We start from the raw sequence: 20,000 nt of genomic DNA on the forward strand, positions 1-20,000 counted from the left end.
ATTATTATTATTATTATTATTATTATTATTGTACATATGTTATGATTTTTAAATATCGATAGAGTTGTTTATTTTCACGATCAATCGACCGATACGTCTTACGTATCTAATCGAAAAATGATGACGAACGAGCGACTAAAGAATTTTATTTTTTTCTGTCTTTTTTTTTTTCTTTTCTTTTCTTTTTTTTTCCTTTTTCTTTAGCGAAAATCATACTCATTTCTATCGAGTAATTGGTTCGGTTATGTCACGTCAAGAAAAGACATACGACTATTGAACTATTTCCTGAGATAATCAAATCGAAAAAGGGATCTCGTAACGTTATCACGTAATCTTTTAAACAAAAGAGAAAAGATATATGTGTAATATATACATACATACATACATACATACATACATACATACATACATACATACATATAACATACATACATACATACATACATATATACATACGTGCATAAATATAACATTCACGTTAAAATATTTGACTATTCGTTTATTCCTCAAATGTAAGAGATCAGGATGATCAACGGATGAAAAGTAATAAAAACGCCTCGATGTTTTCCTCTTTTACGTTTTACGTTTTAAAAAGAAAAAAAAAAAAAAAAAAAAGAAGAAAGAAAGGAAAAAAAAAGAACGTCAAGAGAAAAAGCAAGAAAAAAGCAAAAAAGAGGGGACAGACAGACAGAGAAAGAAAAAAACATATATATATAAAAGAAGGAAAGACACACGAGAGAGAGAAAAAAAGAAAAAAAAAAAAAGAAAAAAAAAAGAAAGAAAAGGAAGACTGAGGGAATCCACGTAAGTCGAAAGGACGCATTTTCAGATCGATGTAATTGACGCTGCAAGCGGTAATACATATATATATATATATGTATATATATATATACACATACATATACACTCGTCTTCCTGGCGAAACTATTTGATTATGCTAATCCTGTGCTAACAGCCTAGACAAACATAGTAACCTCCTGCGTACTTCGTGTCTAAAGAACTTGCGTGGTTAAAAACAAAAAAAAAGGAGGTAAAAAAAAAAAAAGAAAAAGAAAAAAAAGAGAAAAGGATGAAGAAGAAAAAGAAGAAGGTGAAGAAAAAAAACCTTCAATGTCGTCGGCGTAGAATCTTAACAGGCTTCAAAGAGAAGATATATATATATATCTCCTATATACATACGTAATATATTGTATGTATGTGTGTGTATGTAGATACAAACGGAACACACTCATATAAATTAATTAATAATTATTCCCATTGGAGATTGGTACGACAATCGTTCGATTCTCTCTTTCTGTCGCACATACAACGTAGATGTATATGATGTGTGAACATACTTATACGTACATACGTAAGTATGGCTGTATATATATATATATATATATTTGTATGTACATATACATATATATATATCGGTTTATTTGACTACCGTTTGTAAAGAGAGACCATTACGTAACACGGTGGACCGTATTTAACAAGCACGCACACATACACACATACACACACACATGCGATGTGTGTATTGTGTTAGTGTCGCAATCATTATGACATTAATTTCGGATAGAAATCAAATGATCACCTGAACGAGAACTTATCTTCTTTCTATCGTTTCATCCCTCTTGTGAAAGAAAAAAGAAATAGGGAAAAAAAAAGGATGAAAAGAAAAAAGAAACATCAAAAGGAAGGAAGAAAAATAGATGGGAAATAAAAAAGGAAACGTATCGTAAAGAAAATATCGTTTCGCTCGTGTTTTTATGTAATGAACTCTAAGTCGGATCATGGGTCAAGAGAGGTCAACTCTATGACTATTATGAGAATAATTCGAATGACAACGTGTGAATATTCTTTTTTCGAATGTTTCATCGAAATTCTATAAATTAATTAATTCTATAAATTATTAATTCACTTGCGGTGGAAAGATGTATCACGCACGTCGACATGCTTCTGTTACTGGAACGTCAGCGACGTGTTACACACGTCCTCAGGTGATTGTTCAAGGAAGAAAAATGACGTGCGTACCACGTCAACAGTGAATTTCTTTGCACCGCAAACTGGTTAAGTAAAAAAATTTATATATATATATATATATATATATATATATAAATAAATAGAAAAGAAGAAAAAAGAATTGAAATTTTCAATCTTTCCAAAACACGCAAAAATAATTGGAAATTTTTAAATTATATTATATCATATCGATGGAATAATGTTATTATTCGTTGGTATACATATATAACAAGATCTCGAAACAATATCTGACAATTGAATTATTTACTCATGTAAACGCCTTTTTCGTACAATCGCGATATAATTAAAATTATCATTTTGAGAGATAATACCGCGTATATCGCATTAGTTTCATAAATGAAATGACAATTTCTTTTTTTATTTTCTTTCTTTCTTTCTTTAATTTTTATCTCATTTTTCAATTATTACTCTTTTTTTTTGTTATTTTTTTATTCATTTTTTTCCTATTGCAGACTGATCAAAGAATTAAATGTAGAATTTTTCTTTTGTATATATATATATATATATATTATTTATTAATTATAATATATATATTATTTACTATTTATTAATATATTATTTATTAATATACATACATACATATATATATATTATTTTTTTTTCATTTTTCTTTTGAGCACACGTTTTAGTTCAACACGTTTGATTCGCGATTATTAAAATAAATGTACATTAAAATTTTTGCGATCAATCAGAGAAAATAAAATATTCGCCATAAACTCTCTGACTTGTCCTTTGTAACAAAGAGAAAGAAAATAAATTATCGTGCTTTGTTCTCGTTTATAAAAAGAAGAAGAAAAAGAAGAAGAAGAAGAAAGAAGAAGAAAAAACAAAAAGAAAGAGAAAAAAGAAATAAAATCAAACGCATAGATATGTATATAAATGCAGGACACGATGTTACGATTTACTTTGCGAATGACGTTTGCGCGATAAGAAACGAAAGAATATGATGACGAATGAATCGATGTAACGCAATCGACCAAGAGAAATTAAAATCCGCAACGCGACACACGAGGCTCGATACATGTGTATGAACTTATTCAAAGTTTTCTATAAATATTCTAATCGTTTTACGAGAAGTGTGACTAGAATATAAAAAGAAGAACTATGATTTGATTTTCTTTTCATCTTCTTGGTAAAAAAAGAAAAAAAAAAAATAATTTATTGAGATTAAAACGAAAATGATTAGTTCGATTTAATTGAAGTTGTTAATTATCTTCAATGAAATGAATTAAAATGATAATTTATCATTATATATTTTTAATTTTCACATTTGTTAATACATACGTATGATTTCAATTGTTATCATAATCTTTTGAGAATGATAAATGAACGATCGATGGATGTTTTTATCTTCTTTTTCCATTTCTTTCTTTCTATTTTTTTTTCCTTTTTTTTTTACTCCGAACATGAATAATAGCAGAAAAAAGAAAACAAATATATTTGAAAGTTCGATGATTGTATTTTATCCAGATGTTATGTAAATAAATGTAATCTCATAACAGTAATTTTTTGTCAGAAGATAAAGAAAACATGATCAATCTATACATGTCTCTCATTCTCTATCTCTTATTATATATTTTATTACTATTATTAATAATAACATAATAATTATTAATATAGATAAATATATTATTGAAATAATTATAATATCATTTATATTCATTATATTAATAATATTGATAAAGGATCATAATAATTAATAATAATAATAATAATAACAATTATTATTATTATTATATAATATTAATTATTATATAATATTATTATTATACAATAATAATAATAATAATAATAATAATAATAATAATAATAATAATTATTATTACTATAGTAATAATAAATATTATTATTATTATAGTAATAATAAAGAATCATTTCAATAAATATTTGAAGTAAATTAGAAAATTCATTTACTAAGAGGTTAGATAAAAGTGATTATCTCTGACGTTTACTTTTGCGCAATTCATATTTGTGTAATCAAGAGAGAAATACTATTATATATCTAACATATCGGAACATTATAGTTTGGCACATGTCGACAAAACTATCACAAAAATAAAATGTGAGGTATATAATTTTAGTTCACCTTCATCTTCAAAATAACCAAGTATTTTTGCGTAGAGGATTGTAAAACATTACAAACGTTAGTGTTTTTTTCTTTCCTGGAAAAAAAAAAAAAAAAAAAGGAAAAAAAAATTGACAAAAAAGGCAAAATTTAAGAATATAGATTCATTTAAGAATATAAACAAAAAAAAATATAAATATTAATAATTGAGAATGCAGATAAACAAATAGAGAAAAAAAAGAGAGAAAAAAGAATACATGTACAATTCAAATAAATTATTTATTATTTTTCTAATGACGAGTATTAAGGTATATATTATTCAACGACTTAATTATGGAAAAAAAAGGAAGAGAAAAAAAATCTTTAGAATAATGTAAATCTATTTCGTACGACTGTAAATAAATTTTAATATTATCAGACGAAGAATCGAACGATTCAATGACGTAAATATATTGAAAAATTATTGTATAAACTTATTTTCCCGAGCGTGGACAAGAGGAGAGTCGATTGACAATATAATAAATTTTCTAATGGCCCTCGCCCACGTTTCTTCTAATATATTGACGATATAGAAAATTTCGAAACGATAGATAGAAATTTGAGATATGTAAACAACATTATTTTCTTTTTTTTTTTACTCGATTAAATTTCATATTCCACACGTAATTAATATTAATATTGAAATTTTGCAAATTTTGTTCGAAATGTTTTTAAGATTTTGTTCTCTTTCTTTTTAAATTATTTTTATTAACATTAAAAAACAAAGAGAAAAAGAGAGAGAGAGAGAGAGAGAGAGAGAGATAGAGATAGAGAGATAGAGATAGAGAGAGAGAGAGAGAGAGAGAGAATTAAAGAAAATTATAATTTATAAGAAGTATGAGAATGAAAATGAAAATTGCATCTCATATTTCTTATCTAGAGAGAGAGAAAGAGAGAGAAAAAAAAAGTTATATAATACGAATAGATAAATTAGATGAATATTAGATCGATATTAAGATTGATGCAAGGCATAAGAAAAATCTGTTTATTTAAATAATTAAATAAAAAGTCAAGGATATTTTCAACAAATTACGAACGTTTAGATTCAAGTTCTCCATATAAATAAAGAGAATTAAAATAAGAACGAAAACGAATTCTATTACATATGTAATGGTTATCGAAGAAGTGTTTTTTCTTCCTTTTTTTTTTTCCTATATACGAACATTTTGCAAATATAAAGTGATCAATTCATATTAATTACCTGTATCGCGGTCTATCGCTTAGGAATATTTATTTTTAGATCATTTCCAACACTGTCCTGTTATCGACTAAGTTAAATTTTCTACACACATGTACAATATATATACACACGCACATATATTTGTTTATCGTCATTTTCTCCTTCCTGTCGCAAACTTCATTTACATAAAAAAAAAAAAAAAAAAAAAAAAAAAAAAAAAAAAAAAAACAACCTTCGAATATTTTACTCTAAGCTATTGAAATGTAACATCGTACTCTTTAAAAATTGTTTCTTTTTTTATTCGTTAAATGGAAACTACGATTAGTAATTAATTAATCTTACAACAAAAGTAACAAATTATTCGACGCTTTATGTTTTATAATAATTAATTAATCGATTAATTAATTGATTAAAAAGAAATAACGAAGGAACATGATTATTTGATTAAATTGGAAATGGGTATAATAAAATAATTATTTAATTAAATGAAAATAACATTGCGACATACATTTCGTGTTTCTTTTTTTCCATCTCTTATCTTTGCCATTTAATACCGCTGCAACATAACCGAATGTGACATCCCCTCCCTTCTCTTCCCCACCAACCTCCTCTACCACCTCCACCACCACCACCACCACCACCACCACCACCACCACCACCACCACCACCACCACCACCACCACCACTACCACCGCTACTATCTCACGGCACTATTTCTGTCTTTCTCTTTGAATCCCGATCATGCTGACGTGCGATGACGAGCAAAACCGCAGGCTCGTGACGTAATCGATGTAGATTCATAAGGCGCCAACGTCTTCTTCGAAATGTCGCCTTTGATTCTTATCAATACATACATATATACATACATACATACATACATGTATATATATATATATATATATATATATATATATAAAATTTAATTTTCTTAATTTTATTAAATTTTGTGAAAAAGAAAATATATATATATATATATATATATATATATTCATGTATGTATGTATGTATGTATATATGGTCATGTATATTTACAAGTTATATACATAAGTAAAATTTTTGCAAGAATTAGATGTTTATATATATGTATAGCAATTCGTAAAATTCGCTCAACATATACGGATTATAGAGAGACATTTGTAGAAATAAATTAATTAATTCTGTTAAAACTAATTCGATGAAATAGATCTTCCGTTATTTAAAAAATATTCTATGATTATTGACACGTAAAATGATATCTTTTAAATCGTTCCCTATCGAATCCTTTTAATAAATTTTCAACCGTTTGATTTTAATTTTTTATTCTTTATTTTTGTTGGAACTTCTTTTTTACGAAAAGAATAGAAAAGAAGAAAAAAGGAGGAAAAAAGTTATAATTGATATCAAGGAAATATTAAAACGGAAAAATTATATATATATATATATATATATATATATATATAATTTAAATAAAACATTATATATAATATATATAATATATATTAAATAAAAAATTATATATATATATATACAAAATTATAAATATATATATATATATAATTTTTCTATAATTTAATAGAAAATTAATGTTTCTATTAGATTTTCAATTCTTTAATGTATGATTTTAATTTTTGTTGGTACCTTTATAATAGAGAGAAAAAAAAAATAAGAAAAGATAAAAAGAAATAAAAAGAAATTATACCGTATAATGAGTCAATATTAAAAAAATAGTTATATATATATATATATATATAACTATTTTTTTTTTACGAAATTTAATAAATTAAAAAAAATTAAATTAGATTTATATACATGAATGTCTTGCGCATATATATTACAAATTTAATTAACTTTATTACTATAATATAAATTCGCAATAAGAATTAAGTTATATATTAATCATTTATTATAAGGATATATTTTTATTATTATTAGAATAATAATATATATATATATATACACACATATGTATATATATATATATATATGATATATGTAAATTCTTCTGAGTTATAAATATATAAATAAACGAAGAAAAAAAAATGATTAAAATATAATTGTTTCTACCGGTATCGGTAATAATTGAAAGTATGTTGAAGCAAAACACTTGTTTATTAGACTTTGATATTGCGGTAGGTTCCGCGTGGCGTCTACGAGGAAGAGATGGACGTCTCGCGTTAAATGATAACGTCGATTATATTTATTGGTGTGCGATGAGTCGAAAGCGCGTTCCCTAGTTTACTCGTGTGCATTCATATTATGCCGGCATCTTTGTTGTCGTTACAAAGTCCAAAATGCGATTTTGTTTGCGGATCCAGTCGTTCGTCGGGTAGATAATTATTTCTCTTTTATTGCCAAGGTCGACGAACGCATCGAGAAAAAGAAATGACGATGAACGCTGAAAAACTCTTTCTTTTTTTCATTTTCTCTCTTTCTTTTGTATTTATTTCTTTTTTTTTTTTCTTCTTCAATTTTTTCCTCATTTTCTATAAACCTTCTTTTCTTTCGTTCTTCTTTTTTTTTTTAAATTTTCACTTTCGCGTTCGATCTGTTGTCAATTCTTTTTCTTTTTTTCTTTTTTCTTTTTGTTTTTTTTTTACTTTCCTTTCCGTCGTTCCTATAGCAACGCGTCACGTGATCTGTGAGATGTCTTTTTATTTTTCTTTCTTTTTTTTTTCTTCTATTTTTTTTTTTTCTTTTCATTTCTTTTCTTTCCGAGAATCTATTTTCAATTGAAAATGATTCGAGAGTTCCGATTAACTCGATAGATCTTAAAAGAGGCGTTAGGATAACGTTAAAAGAAGCCTTCGATGATATCATTATTTCACGGCAATGGTATGACATAATGGTATTTAATGTATATTTACAAGAACCGAACGAAATGTCTTTCTTCGAAGGCAACTTTGAATTAAAAAAATCTTTAGTATGACGTGTGATAAAATGTATTAGAGGTATTATTAAATTTGATTTGATTTTCAAATGAGTTTCCGACAAAAAAAAAAAGAAAAAAAAAAAAAGAAAAAATAAAAGAAAGCTTTCAAATGAGAACACGTCGAAGTGGCACGTGGAAATGCTTGACAGTTTTTTTTTTCTTTTTTTTTTTTTGGAGAAATAAAAAAGAAAAAAAAACAAGAAATAATAATAAAAAAAAAAAAGAAAAAAAAGAAAGAACGAAAGAAGTACAAAAGAATGCAAGAAAAGCTCTAACACACTTCACGAAGTGTATTTTTTTAAACATCGAAGAAGCATCATGACATCGTCCTTATTTACCGACTAAATCGATCATCGATCATCGATCATCGATATATGTATATTATTCGCGCTCGTTTTCGCGTCCTCTGCTGTACGTAACGCAAAAAAATTAAAAATTGTATCTACTCTCTTTTCCTCTAATTCTTTTTTTCCTTTATTTTTTTTTTTTATTCGTTCCTTTTTTTTTTGTTTTCTTTTTTTGTTATCCACTTGAATGACACTTCCACATAGTAATTGCCACCTTAGGCATAAAAGCATATGTAACGATGCCATGATACTTGAGTTTTTTCTCTTTCTTCCTTCTCTCTCTCTCTCTCTCTCTCTTTCTCTTTCTTTCTCTCTTTCTCTTTCTCTCTCTCTCTCTCTCTCTCTCTCTCTCTTTTTTTCTCTCCGTGCAACGAGTAAAACGTAAAAATCTATTTAATAATACGATAAAATATTGATTGCAACACAAATGTTAATTTCGAAATCGCCCATGTCCTTTCTGCTCTTATTCATTTTATTATATTTTGAGCACGTGCATGATAATCGAAAAATTATTCCACGTTAAATCATTGTACATGAGTATCATCTTTCGAAAATGATATAATTCCTAATGAAAAAGATATGAGAAGAATGAAATTGAAATCGTTGGTTAATCTTCATTTTCTCTTTCTTTTTTGTTTTTGTTTTTGTTTTCGTTCTTTATCGTCAGTAATCAAATTAGAAATCAAATCAAAGAGAATCGCATGTTCGATTGCTGTTATGAGAATTGCCTTTCGAGGATTATTCGTAATAAAAAAGAAAGAAAAAAAAAAGGAAAGAAAGAAAATTAAAAAAGTGTATATTTTTTTTTAAGAGTCTTCGCATTGTTTACCAATTGCATTGCAAATCGAATTAGAAAATAAAAAAGAAAAAAAAAATCAAACGAATTGCAGATTCAATTATTATCATGAAAATTATCTTTACAAAGTAATTCGCGACGAGAAATAAATTATTAGAATAAAGTGCAGTTTCTTGTATAGTTGTCACTTTGTCTTTTTTTTTTTTCTTTTTTTTTGAAATCAAATTAAAAATCAAATTGGAATCGCATGTTCAATTATTGTTATGAGAATTTTTTCAAGAAAGATTCGTAATAAAAAAAAAAAAAAAAAAAAAAAAAGAAAAAAAAAGAAATAGAGAAAATAAAGTCTAATTTTCGAAAAACTTCCGCTTTGTTTTCTATTGAAAAAAAAAGTCGAATTAGAAATCAGATTGTGGATTACAAAAAAGAAAAACAAACAGACAAAAAAAAACCAACAAGAAGAAAAAGAAAAAGAAAAAAAAAAAGGAGAAAGAATAGAAAAGAAAACATTAAGAAATCAAATCAAATCAAATTAAATCAAATTAAATATCTTATTAAATTAGAAATTATAATTAATTCGAGAATTTAATGAACTTTCTTTCGTTCATTTATGTTTCCAACGAAACAATCTTAAGTTAATTGATTTAGTAAGTATCAAGAAACAGCAATGATTGCTTATAAATGTCATATAATCAGATTGATCGATTATAAATAATTAACAAACGAGTTGTTACATAAATTTGATAATACTTGTTTTTTTTTTTTCTTTTTTTTTTTACTTCTTTGATGTAAATGTAACACCTGATCCGATATGTCAATAATACGATATATACTGATATGTTTGTGTCAATGAATAACAAAAAAAAAAAAGAAAGAAAGAAAAATAAAACGATAAAAGCAACACGACATTGTGAAAGAATTAAATCGATATTAATCAAGAGCACAGAGAAAGGATACATATATGTATATGTATCCCGTGAGAATATATATATACATATATATATATATATATATATATATATATATATATATATATATATGTATATATATATGTATATATATATTCTCACGGTTTTCAAACTTTTCCTCGTATTTCGCAATATCGTTTAAGATAAAAGTGCATAGGAAAATATAATTGATATTTGCAAAGAGGAAAATGGAGCATAATCGTATATCGATTCGATCTAATTAAGTTCTTCAAGGTTTTCTCACATATTTTCCCTCGCATTAAATAACAGCGATTTCTAATAATACACACACAAACACACACACACATACACATACATATACTGCCCTACTTTTTACAACTGTTTCGGAAATATTTATTAGATTCGTTCGTATCATTCGAAGTTATCGAATTGATAATGTCAAAATTTATTATACGAAAACGAAACGTAATTAATATTATACATCGATTGATCAGCTGTATGATCGTTTCTTTTCATTTTCGTTTTTTCTTTTTTCTTTTGTAATCTTGTCACGTTACAAACGAAAATTCTTTTATTTTTCCTTGATTATTTTACCAAAATTAAAAGTAGACCATTTACAATCGTTGCTCTAATGTGTTCCTCTAGTTATTTACATGATTCCTCCATATTCTGAACAATTAATTCTTTAACAATTGACTTGAATTGACATCAATTACTATCCATAATATTTTTAATTTTATATATATATATGTGTGTGTGTGTGTATGTGTATGTATATATATATAATATATATATATATATATATATATATACACATATATAAATTGTTAATGTTTATTTAAACAAAATTGTCCGAAACGAACACTAAAGTTATTGTTCATTTTATATTCATATATATTACACTTTCTAATATTTGAAAATTCGACAATAAAAGTAATATTATATATTACGTATAATAAACATTGATGAAAATATTTATTCGTACTTGAATGATTTTAATAAATAATGGTTTAATGATTTTATGAGAATATAAGTATATAGTTGAAAAAGAAAGAAAGAAAAAAAAAAAGAAAAGAATTAAAAGCTATAACTGTTCGTTCGTATTTTTCGGGAGTTATATATATATTTATATATATATATATATATATATATATATATATATATATATGTATATATGTATATAACCTGCCCTTCCCCTTTAAAGCGCGTCTTTCCTGTTTATCATATTTAAAGCTAGTAAATTTAATGTAAATTGAACATCTTTTGTTCTGAATCAAGGTTGTTCTATCAATAAAATTGTTGAATAACATGTCATTACAATGTACGCCCCCCCCTGCCCCTCGGCCCCCCGCTCCCACCCCCCATTGGCTATCTATATGGTATTTTTTCGTTTTATTTTAAAAATATTCGTATGCCACTGTTATTGTTCAAAATTACTAAATGTCGTGGATTCTTATTTCGACAATAATATTGTGCAAACGTCTATCCATTCGCATAATAATTTAGGCGTCATTGAGGAAAACGGTAACATAATCGATTTGATGAAAAAAAGGAAAAAGAAAGAGAAAGATAGATAAGGGAGAAAAGAAATTAAAAAAAAAAAAAACTAACCGATTCGTTAAAGATTCATTGATTTGTTTTTTGCGTTCATTTTCAATGGCAAAAAAAAAAAGAAAAGAAAAGAAAAGAAAAAAAAGAATTATGAAAGAAAAAGAAAAATAAGCAAAATTTGTATAATATTTTCGAAGGCAACTCGTTCGTTCGTTCGTTCGTTCGTTCATTCGTTCGTTCATTCGTTCGAGGATGAAGTATGCAAATTGTTTTGGAGCCTTGAGAAAATGCATATTATGATAATAACGTAACAGAGCAATGATAAGGAATGACCGCCTGCTAATACCACGACAAGGATCGACTTATATCGTTATTAATGCATCTTACCGGTTCTCTTTTAATGCGTGATGGAAGTATTTCTTCTTATTTTCTTTTCTATTTTTTCTTCTTTTTCTTGTTTTTTTATTTATTTTTTTATTTCTTCCACTTCTTCTTTTTTTCTGTCCTTTTTTTTTTTCTTTTTTTTTCTTTGTTCCTCCGTGTTTCTTGTCGTCACGCATCATTAATTATTTATCGTCACACTTGGAGAATTACATCTCTAATGAAGATTCTACGATTGGATTTATTTATTTCTCTTCTCTCTCTCCATTTATTTCTTTCTTTCCCTTTCTCTCGTACGTCATGATTTACTTTTTCTTTGGTGGTGAGGATGGGAGGGTTAAAGAAAAAAAAAAAAGAGAGAGAGAGAAAACTCACGCGAATAAATAAAGTAATAGAACAAAAAGAAAGAAGAAAAAAAAAAGAAGAAGAGGAAAAAAAAACAGATTATAAAAGAGAATCGTGAAGTAGAGTTGATTTCCCAATTCAAAAAATAATACAAATAGAATAATTTTGATTTCGATTGCTCAACAACAACGACGATATTCGATAATATTATCTACTTCGAAATCGGCCTTGGCACAATCTCTTCATGCTTTTTTAACGACTCATATAGAACTTCTAAATCCCGGCAATATCTCGACCGACTTCTATCCAAACGCTGGAACGTTAGCCAAGAAAGAAACAGACAGACAGACAGACAGACAGACAGACAGAAAGACAGACAGACAGACAGACAGAGAGAGAGAGAGAGAGAGAGAGAGCTGTTTTTTCTTGTTACTGTTTTTTCTATAGCCCCATTCACTCTCCCTCACTTATATTGCAAATAAGTCATTTATTTTAACGTTCCATTGGACACAGCAAATTTGTCTTATTAATGTTTGTTTCGTTAAGATTCTTCTAAATTCTTTTTCCGATTGAGCTTTTTTGTTCGAACATCGTTTCTTTTTCTTTTTTTGTTACCCTTTTCTTTTTCTTTCGTCATTTTATATCACATACGATTTATTCTTATCTTATAATTTACTATCTTTCTCTCTCTCTCTCTCTCTCTCTCTCTCTTTGTTTTTCTTTTTTTTTAGTCATTTCATCACGACTCATGATTCATGAAAATTATCTCTTCTCTTTTTATCTATCCATACATGTATCTTTTTATCTGTCTATCTATCTATCCATCGATTTATCTATCTATCTATCTCTCTTTCTCTTGCGCAAACTATATTATTTATGGTATATACCGTAAGATAATACAAACGGTCACATTCGTGTGATCCAATTCGACAAGAATGATATCTGAAGGTACCCCACTTGATCCAAAGATCCAACATTGTGATCGTATAAAGCGAAAGATATTAAAACCGAGTGAGTAAATAATTAATTTTGATTCGTGAGCTTAAATCGATTCGTGAAATTTCATTAATGAAAATACTTATGAATATGTATTTAAGAGAAAAAGAAAAAAGAAAGAAAAAAAAGGAATAAGCAAAAGAGAGAGAAGATCGATACAATGAAAAAATTTTTTTTAATAAGCTATTTTTTAAATAAATCATAAACTCAAGTTAATCATTATTATTAGTTATTACTGTTGAAATAATCTAAAAAGATATTACGCGGACAATAATATTCATGATAATCAGCAAACAATATAACCAATCTTAACGAGCTCATGAGTTTCGCGAGAAAAGAAAAAAAAGTAAAAAAGGTAAAAAAAAAGAAAATAAAAATAAAAAAAAGGATAACGCTATGAAATATTTTGTAAAAATAAATTATCAATTAAATTACAAAATAGTATTCATGATGATCGATCAAAAAAAAAAAAAAAATTAATACGTAAGCTCGTAAAAATAATTGTCTGATAAAAGGGGCAAAAAAAAAAGAAAAAAAAAAAAGAAGGAAAAAAAAGATAACGCGATGAGCTATTTGTAATTGAATAATAATAAATTTAAGTTGATGTTCGGTTATTAGCTAATTGATGATACAATTTTTGAATGAAATTAATTGTATGAACAATGTATACATGTCAACTTGACAATAAAATTAATTTACCTAATAATATGCTTATGCATATAAGTCGCGGGGATAAAGAAAGCAAGAACAAAAAAAAAGAAAACAAAAAAAAAACAAAAAAAGAAGAAAGAAGGAAGAAGAAGAAAAAAAAAGAAGAAAGAAGAAACCAATACAACGAACTATTTTCAGATAAATTATAAACAATATGAAGAAACGATTAATATTATTATCATTAAATATATACAACAATTAATATTATCATAATGAAATATGATGAGCTAAATTACGAATAATATTAATGACACAATGATATTAAACTGAGAAAGTCAATGTCCCATAACCTTTTTCATAAGCAATTAATAATTTGATAATCTTTTACATTATCGATAATACCTAATAAAAAAGAAAAAAAAAAGAAAAAAAAAATAAGAAAAAAAGGGGAAAAATAGAAAAAGAAGAATAAGAAAGGAGAAAGAGGAAAAAGAGAGAAAAAAAAACAAGAAAAAAGAGAGAAAAAAGAAAAGAAGATGAAAATTAGCTGGCATGATTTGCCTTAACGTCGATCTTATATAATAACGTGTATATCACAGTGATATTACATAATAATGACGAATAGTTATTTGATGGTCAATTCGTACGAAGTGAAATTTACGAGTGACTTCGTCGTTTTCTATCATCAAGAAGAAGAACGATTACTTTCGACGTCTAAGATCCGGTATACATACGTAGATACATACATACGCAACATACACACACACACACATACATACACGATATATATATATATATACGTATGCACGTATCATATAAGTAATAGCTGATCTGCATTTAACATAATTATCGAATCTTTTTTCTTTTATTTTTCTATTTATTTATACTTTTGTATTTTATTCTACTTTATTTTCATACTTTTATTCCTTTTCTTTTTTTTCTTTTTTTTTTTTTTCATTTTATTTTAATTCATTTTCTTAATTTTTCTTTTTTTAATTTCCTTCTCCCTTTAAAACTTGCAAATTCGAGTTTGCGAATGAGTCGCACATATTTCTTTTCTTTTTCTCTTCGTTATTTCACCTGACTGAGAGAGAAAACGAGATCGACAAGATTTCTAATATAAACGATAAAAATGTAAACGAGAAAGCGCTTATAGGATTATAATAGGGAAACTTTGCGGAAGAAAAAAGAAGAAGAAAATAATAATAATAATAGAAAAGAAAATAAAACAACAAAAAAAAAAAAAAAAAAATAAAAAAAAATAAAAAAAAAAAAAAGAAAGAAAGAATTAAAACAATAAGAAAGGAAGAAAAAACAAAAAAAAAAAAGAAAACGTACGAGATCATTAAACTTATTCGCAACTTTGTTAGTGCAATGAAATTTTTTAATTTTTTAGATCATAAATCTTATAGCGAATAGAAAGTTGTTTCACCCGTTAGTTGCTACAAAGTGTGACCCCTCGCGTATAAAGATAAAAAGATAAACGTATGATATGGAAAACTCTTGAAAGGGAATAAACGAGAGTGAAACATTTCTTTTTTTTCTTCTTCTTCTCCTTTTTTTTCTGTTTCTCTTGCTCTCTCTCTCTCTCTCTCTCTCTCTCTCTCTCTCTCTCTCTCTCTCTCTCTCTCTTTCTATATCTCTTATTTTTTCTTTTTTTCTTCTTTGATCATCGTAAAACGAAACGTAAAAACGCGTTTATTATAATTAATTAATATTAACTTTAATCATAGGAAAAATAAATCGTTACATACGTTATAATTTTTAACAAAATTTTTCGAACTAAATAATATTACTTCGAAACATTCATCAATTACAAAATCCGACTATGTTTGAGCTTCTGGAAAAATCCAATGAAAGAGAACGTCCACTATCGTTGCAAAATTCTCCACTGATCGTGAACAGTGCGTGTCGAGAAGAAGCGTAATTAGTTTTAAAAAGAGAGACAGAGAGAGAAAGAGAAAGAGAAAGAGAGAGAGAGAGAGAGTGAGGAAGAGAGAGAAGGAGAGAAAAAGAGAGAGAGAGAGAGAGAGAGAGAGAGAGAGAGAGAGAGAGAGGGGGAAAGAAAAGCCTTCAGTGATAGCGTTATCGCGACCCTCCGACTTCTACGCCAGCAACAAGAACGCTGTCTCTTGGTTTTGAACAAAAGAAAAAAAGAACAAGTAGGAGCGGAAATAAAAGAGGAAAAAGAATGAAATAAAATAAAATAATAAAAAAGAAATTTAAAGAGAAAGAAATAAAAGAAAGAAAAAAAAAAAAAAAGAAAAAAAATATCATGGTGTGGAATCATTCATGGAAATTTATATAGTTACACGGCCTCTTTGTTATCTAGTCTTATGTGATATTAAAATAAAAATAAAAAAAAGAAATAAAAGGAAATATATCGCTATTTACATGTCTATGATCGATAAGAGAGACTCGTTTCATGGAAATGAGATTTTGGATGTTCGATTAATTAATGATTAGAACATAATATTTACGGTCTTATATAAGGTGGAATATTTTAATAGAAATTTTTATTCTTGTATTAGAACTGTATCAGAATATATTTGTAAATAGATAATTTGTTATGAAAAAATGATTATGATAATAGTGAAAAATTTGTTATTTTAATTAAAATGGATATATTGTAATTAATCGATTTTTTTCTTTTAGAAATTTATTTTACTCGTGTGATATCGTATAGACGAAAGAAATAGAAAAATTGATAGATCAATTTCTATTTTTCTTTTTTTTTTTTTTCTTTTTATAAATTTTTATACCATAATACGTCATATAATTTTGAAATTAGATATACACGTATATATATAATTAATTAATTTTATGGCAATAAATTTTTCAATCATATTATATACCAAAATTAATATTTGTTAAATATAAATTATATTATTATATATAATCGAGTTATACTATATGCTATATAACTGCTATTCTAATAATTATTTATATATATATATATAACTTACAATATACATTATATATATGAGTAATTTAAAATTATATTATATCATATAATTCTTTCTTAAAAAAGGATAAATAATAATAATAATTATAATAATATATATATATATATATTAAATTAAATTATTAAAATACTTCTTTCTTTGTCAAAAATCATAGTAGAATCACGTTTATCAATAAATAATAAAAGATCGATAAGAAACTACTCCCATTAGTTATTTTCCCATCTATACATTTAATAGTTTCTTAGAAGAATTAAAACCATACAAGACGATAAATTAAAACTTTTCACCTTTTAAAAATATCCTTTTCTTTTTCATTCCAAAAGACATTATTAATTTATGATCATTAGATTTAACAATTATTAATTATTAATAATTATTAAATAATTATTAAATATATAATTATTAAATATGATCATTAGATTTACTAATTATTAATTGATAATTGGTTTGTAAATTTTTTTTTTCCTAAGTATTTTAATCGTTGAAATAATTTTTTTTGTAACGCCAAAACGATTTACGGTTTTAACGTATATACCGTCAACGAGAATGTGCCAACGTTAATTATAATTTTTCTTTAAGAATATTTATACAACGTACGAGATCATACTAAACCAATATTTTTCTGATCATTATTTAATTTTTCTTTTTGTCATTTTAGATACTGATTTGGGCATGGGCGCCGGTGCTGCAGGGGGCTCAGTTCTGGGACTTCCGGGCACTGGGGTAACCGGTGTTCTGTCTCAGCACTGTGCCATATGCGGTGATCGAGCCACGGGGAAACATTATGGGGCTGCCTCTTGCGATGGTTGCAAAGGTTTCTTCAGAAGATCCGTTAGGAAAAATCATCTCTATACTTGCAGGTTTTTAACTTAATTTATTTTTTTTTTTCGTATTAGATAAAGTAAAAAAAAAAAAAAAGAAAAAAAAAAAAGAAAAAAAATGAAAGAAAAGAAAAAACACATGAAGAAAAAATAAAAGCATAATAATTAAAAATCATTCATTCATATTGTCAGATTTTTTTTTTGTCATAATCAATTTATCGATTCGTCCCGATTAAATATTCATTTGTTTGATTTAATGAATATTATTTATTCTTTCTAATAATGTTGTAAACATCTCTTATATATATATATATATATATATTGAATTGATAAGTGGTTACCGATTAACGTCATAAGGTTATAAGTCAAAAAAAAAAAAAAAAAAAAAAATGAAATAAAGAAAGAAAGAAAATAAAATAGAAGGAAAACGTTTATATCTGTTTATTTTCTTTTTCTTTCTTTCTTCCTTTCTTTCTTTCTTTTTTCTCGATCAAAAGTAAAGGAATACGCGTTGAGGAGGATTAGTTTCTCCGTCTGACTTATCTTATGTTTATCTACACGATACAGATTCAGCAGGAATTGCGTTGTGGACAAGGACAAGCGTAATCAATGCAGGTACTGCAGACTTCGAAAGTGCTTCAAGGCCGGCATGAAAAAGGAAGGTAAATTGTTTGAAAGAAAATATAACAAAAACAAAAAAAAAAAAAACAAAAAAAATAGTTCGCGAAATTTTCTTTCTTAATTAATCGATATCTTTATTTCGTTTTTTATTGTTTTTTTTTTTTTTTTTTTTTTTTTTTTTTTTTTTTTTTTTTCATCGTTTCCGATACAACAGCCGTGCAGAATGAGAGAGATCGAATAAGCTGTAGAAGGCCCAGTTACGAGGAACAAGCCAACAATGCAAGCGGACTCTCCGTTGTTTCTTTACTGCAAGCTGAAATGCTCAGTAGACAAGTTGGGGCAGCCTTAGAGGTCAGTACAACTTAACCTCAGCCAAGTTGAATATTTATAATCGGAACTTGTGCTCGTTAATGCGTCGCACCGAGAAAACGACTACGGTGTGCATAATTGTAGGCCATTTAATTATACCACCTTTTTTTTCCCTTCGTTGAAAGATACCTCCTCTCTCTCTCTCTCTCTTTGTCTGTCTGTTTATATCTCTTTCTTTTCCTTACAACTGAACTTTGCGTTCCACTTCATTGTCATCTTTTCACAAAACTCTGACGTTTATTATTGTTCCGATGATCGTTCGAATCGAATTTTCATAATTTAATCGTTTTTCAAATTGTTTTATATGTCATTCATATATTGCGTTATGTTTTATTCAACGAATCTCTCCTTTTTCTTTTTTCTTTTTTATTGCGATGTATACTGTTACTGTTATTGTTTTTCTTTTTCTTTTTTTTCTTTCTCAAAAATGTGCATAATATCATGTCGACATGTCGATCATCGATTCTTTTCTTTTATATATATGTGTGTGCGCGTGTGTGTGTGTGTGAATTAATGTAAGAAAAATTTGAACGTTTTGAATTGACTTGGGTTTTTTTATTGTTCGTTTATTTGTTTTTTTTTGTTCTTTTCTCCATAAAAAATTGCCAACATTGCAAATTCGTAAAGTTTTTTTTAACATTTTAAGTTTCTCTTCTTCATTCGAACATCTTGAATCAGCTTATTTATATTTTTCTTTTTCTTTAATGAGTTATAAAAAATCGACGATTCGTATGTTTTTCGAATCTTTAGATTTTTTATCTTGGTAAAAATTATGAAAAAATGTTAATATCTTAAATCGGTTTTTTTTTTCTAATCTTTTCTTCTCTGTTAATAAAAATTTCTATATTAACAATCTTCTCATCGCGAAATAGAAAAATTTTTATAACTTGGAATTTTTCTTTTTTTTTTTTTTTTAAATAACACATTGTATACAAAGTTATTATTGAAATCGATGATATTTGTACATGTATAAAACCTTCTCGTCAATACACACACACACACACACA

General features: G+C 26.4%; 1 protein-coding gene across 5 annotated transcripts in view; it reads left to right on the plus strand.

The window, feature by feature from the left end:
- Positions 1-20,000, plus strand: part of Hnf4 (Hepatocyte nuclear factor 4) — a 55,352-nt gene that overhangs the window by 28,552 nt on the left and 6,800 nt on the right. For all 5 annotated transcript variants that reach the window (XM_085661382.1, XM_035862242.2, XM_035862244.2 and 2 more), the window contains 3 exons: positions 17,841-18,042; positions 18,571-18,665; positions 18,839-18,975. In XM_085661382.1, coding sequence (XP_085517508.1) covers positions 17,841-18,042; positions 18,571-18,665; positions 18,839-18,975 — 434 coding nt within the window. The remainder of the gene's footprint in view (positions 1-17,840; positions 18,043-18,570; positions 18,666-18,838; positions 18,976-20,000) is intronic.

The sequence above is a fragment of the Vespa mandarinia genome, chromosome 14 (assembly GCF_050613455.1).
Source record: "Vespa mandarinia isolate Hongniang chromosome 14, ASM5061345v1, whole genome shotgun sequence".
NCBI classification, from domain to species: Eukaryota; Metazoa; Arthropoda; class Insecta; order Hymenoptera; family Vespidae; genus Vespa; species Vespa mandarinia.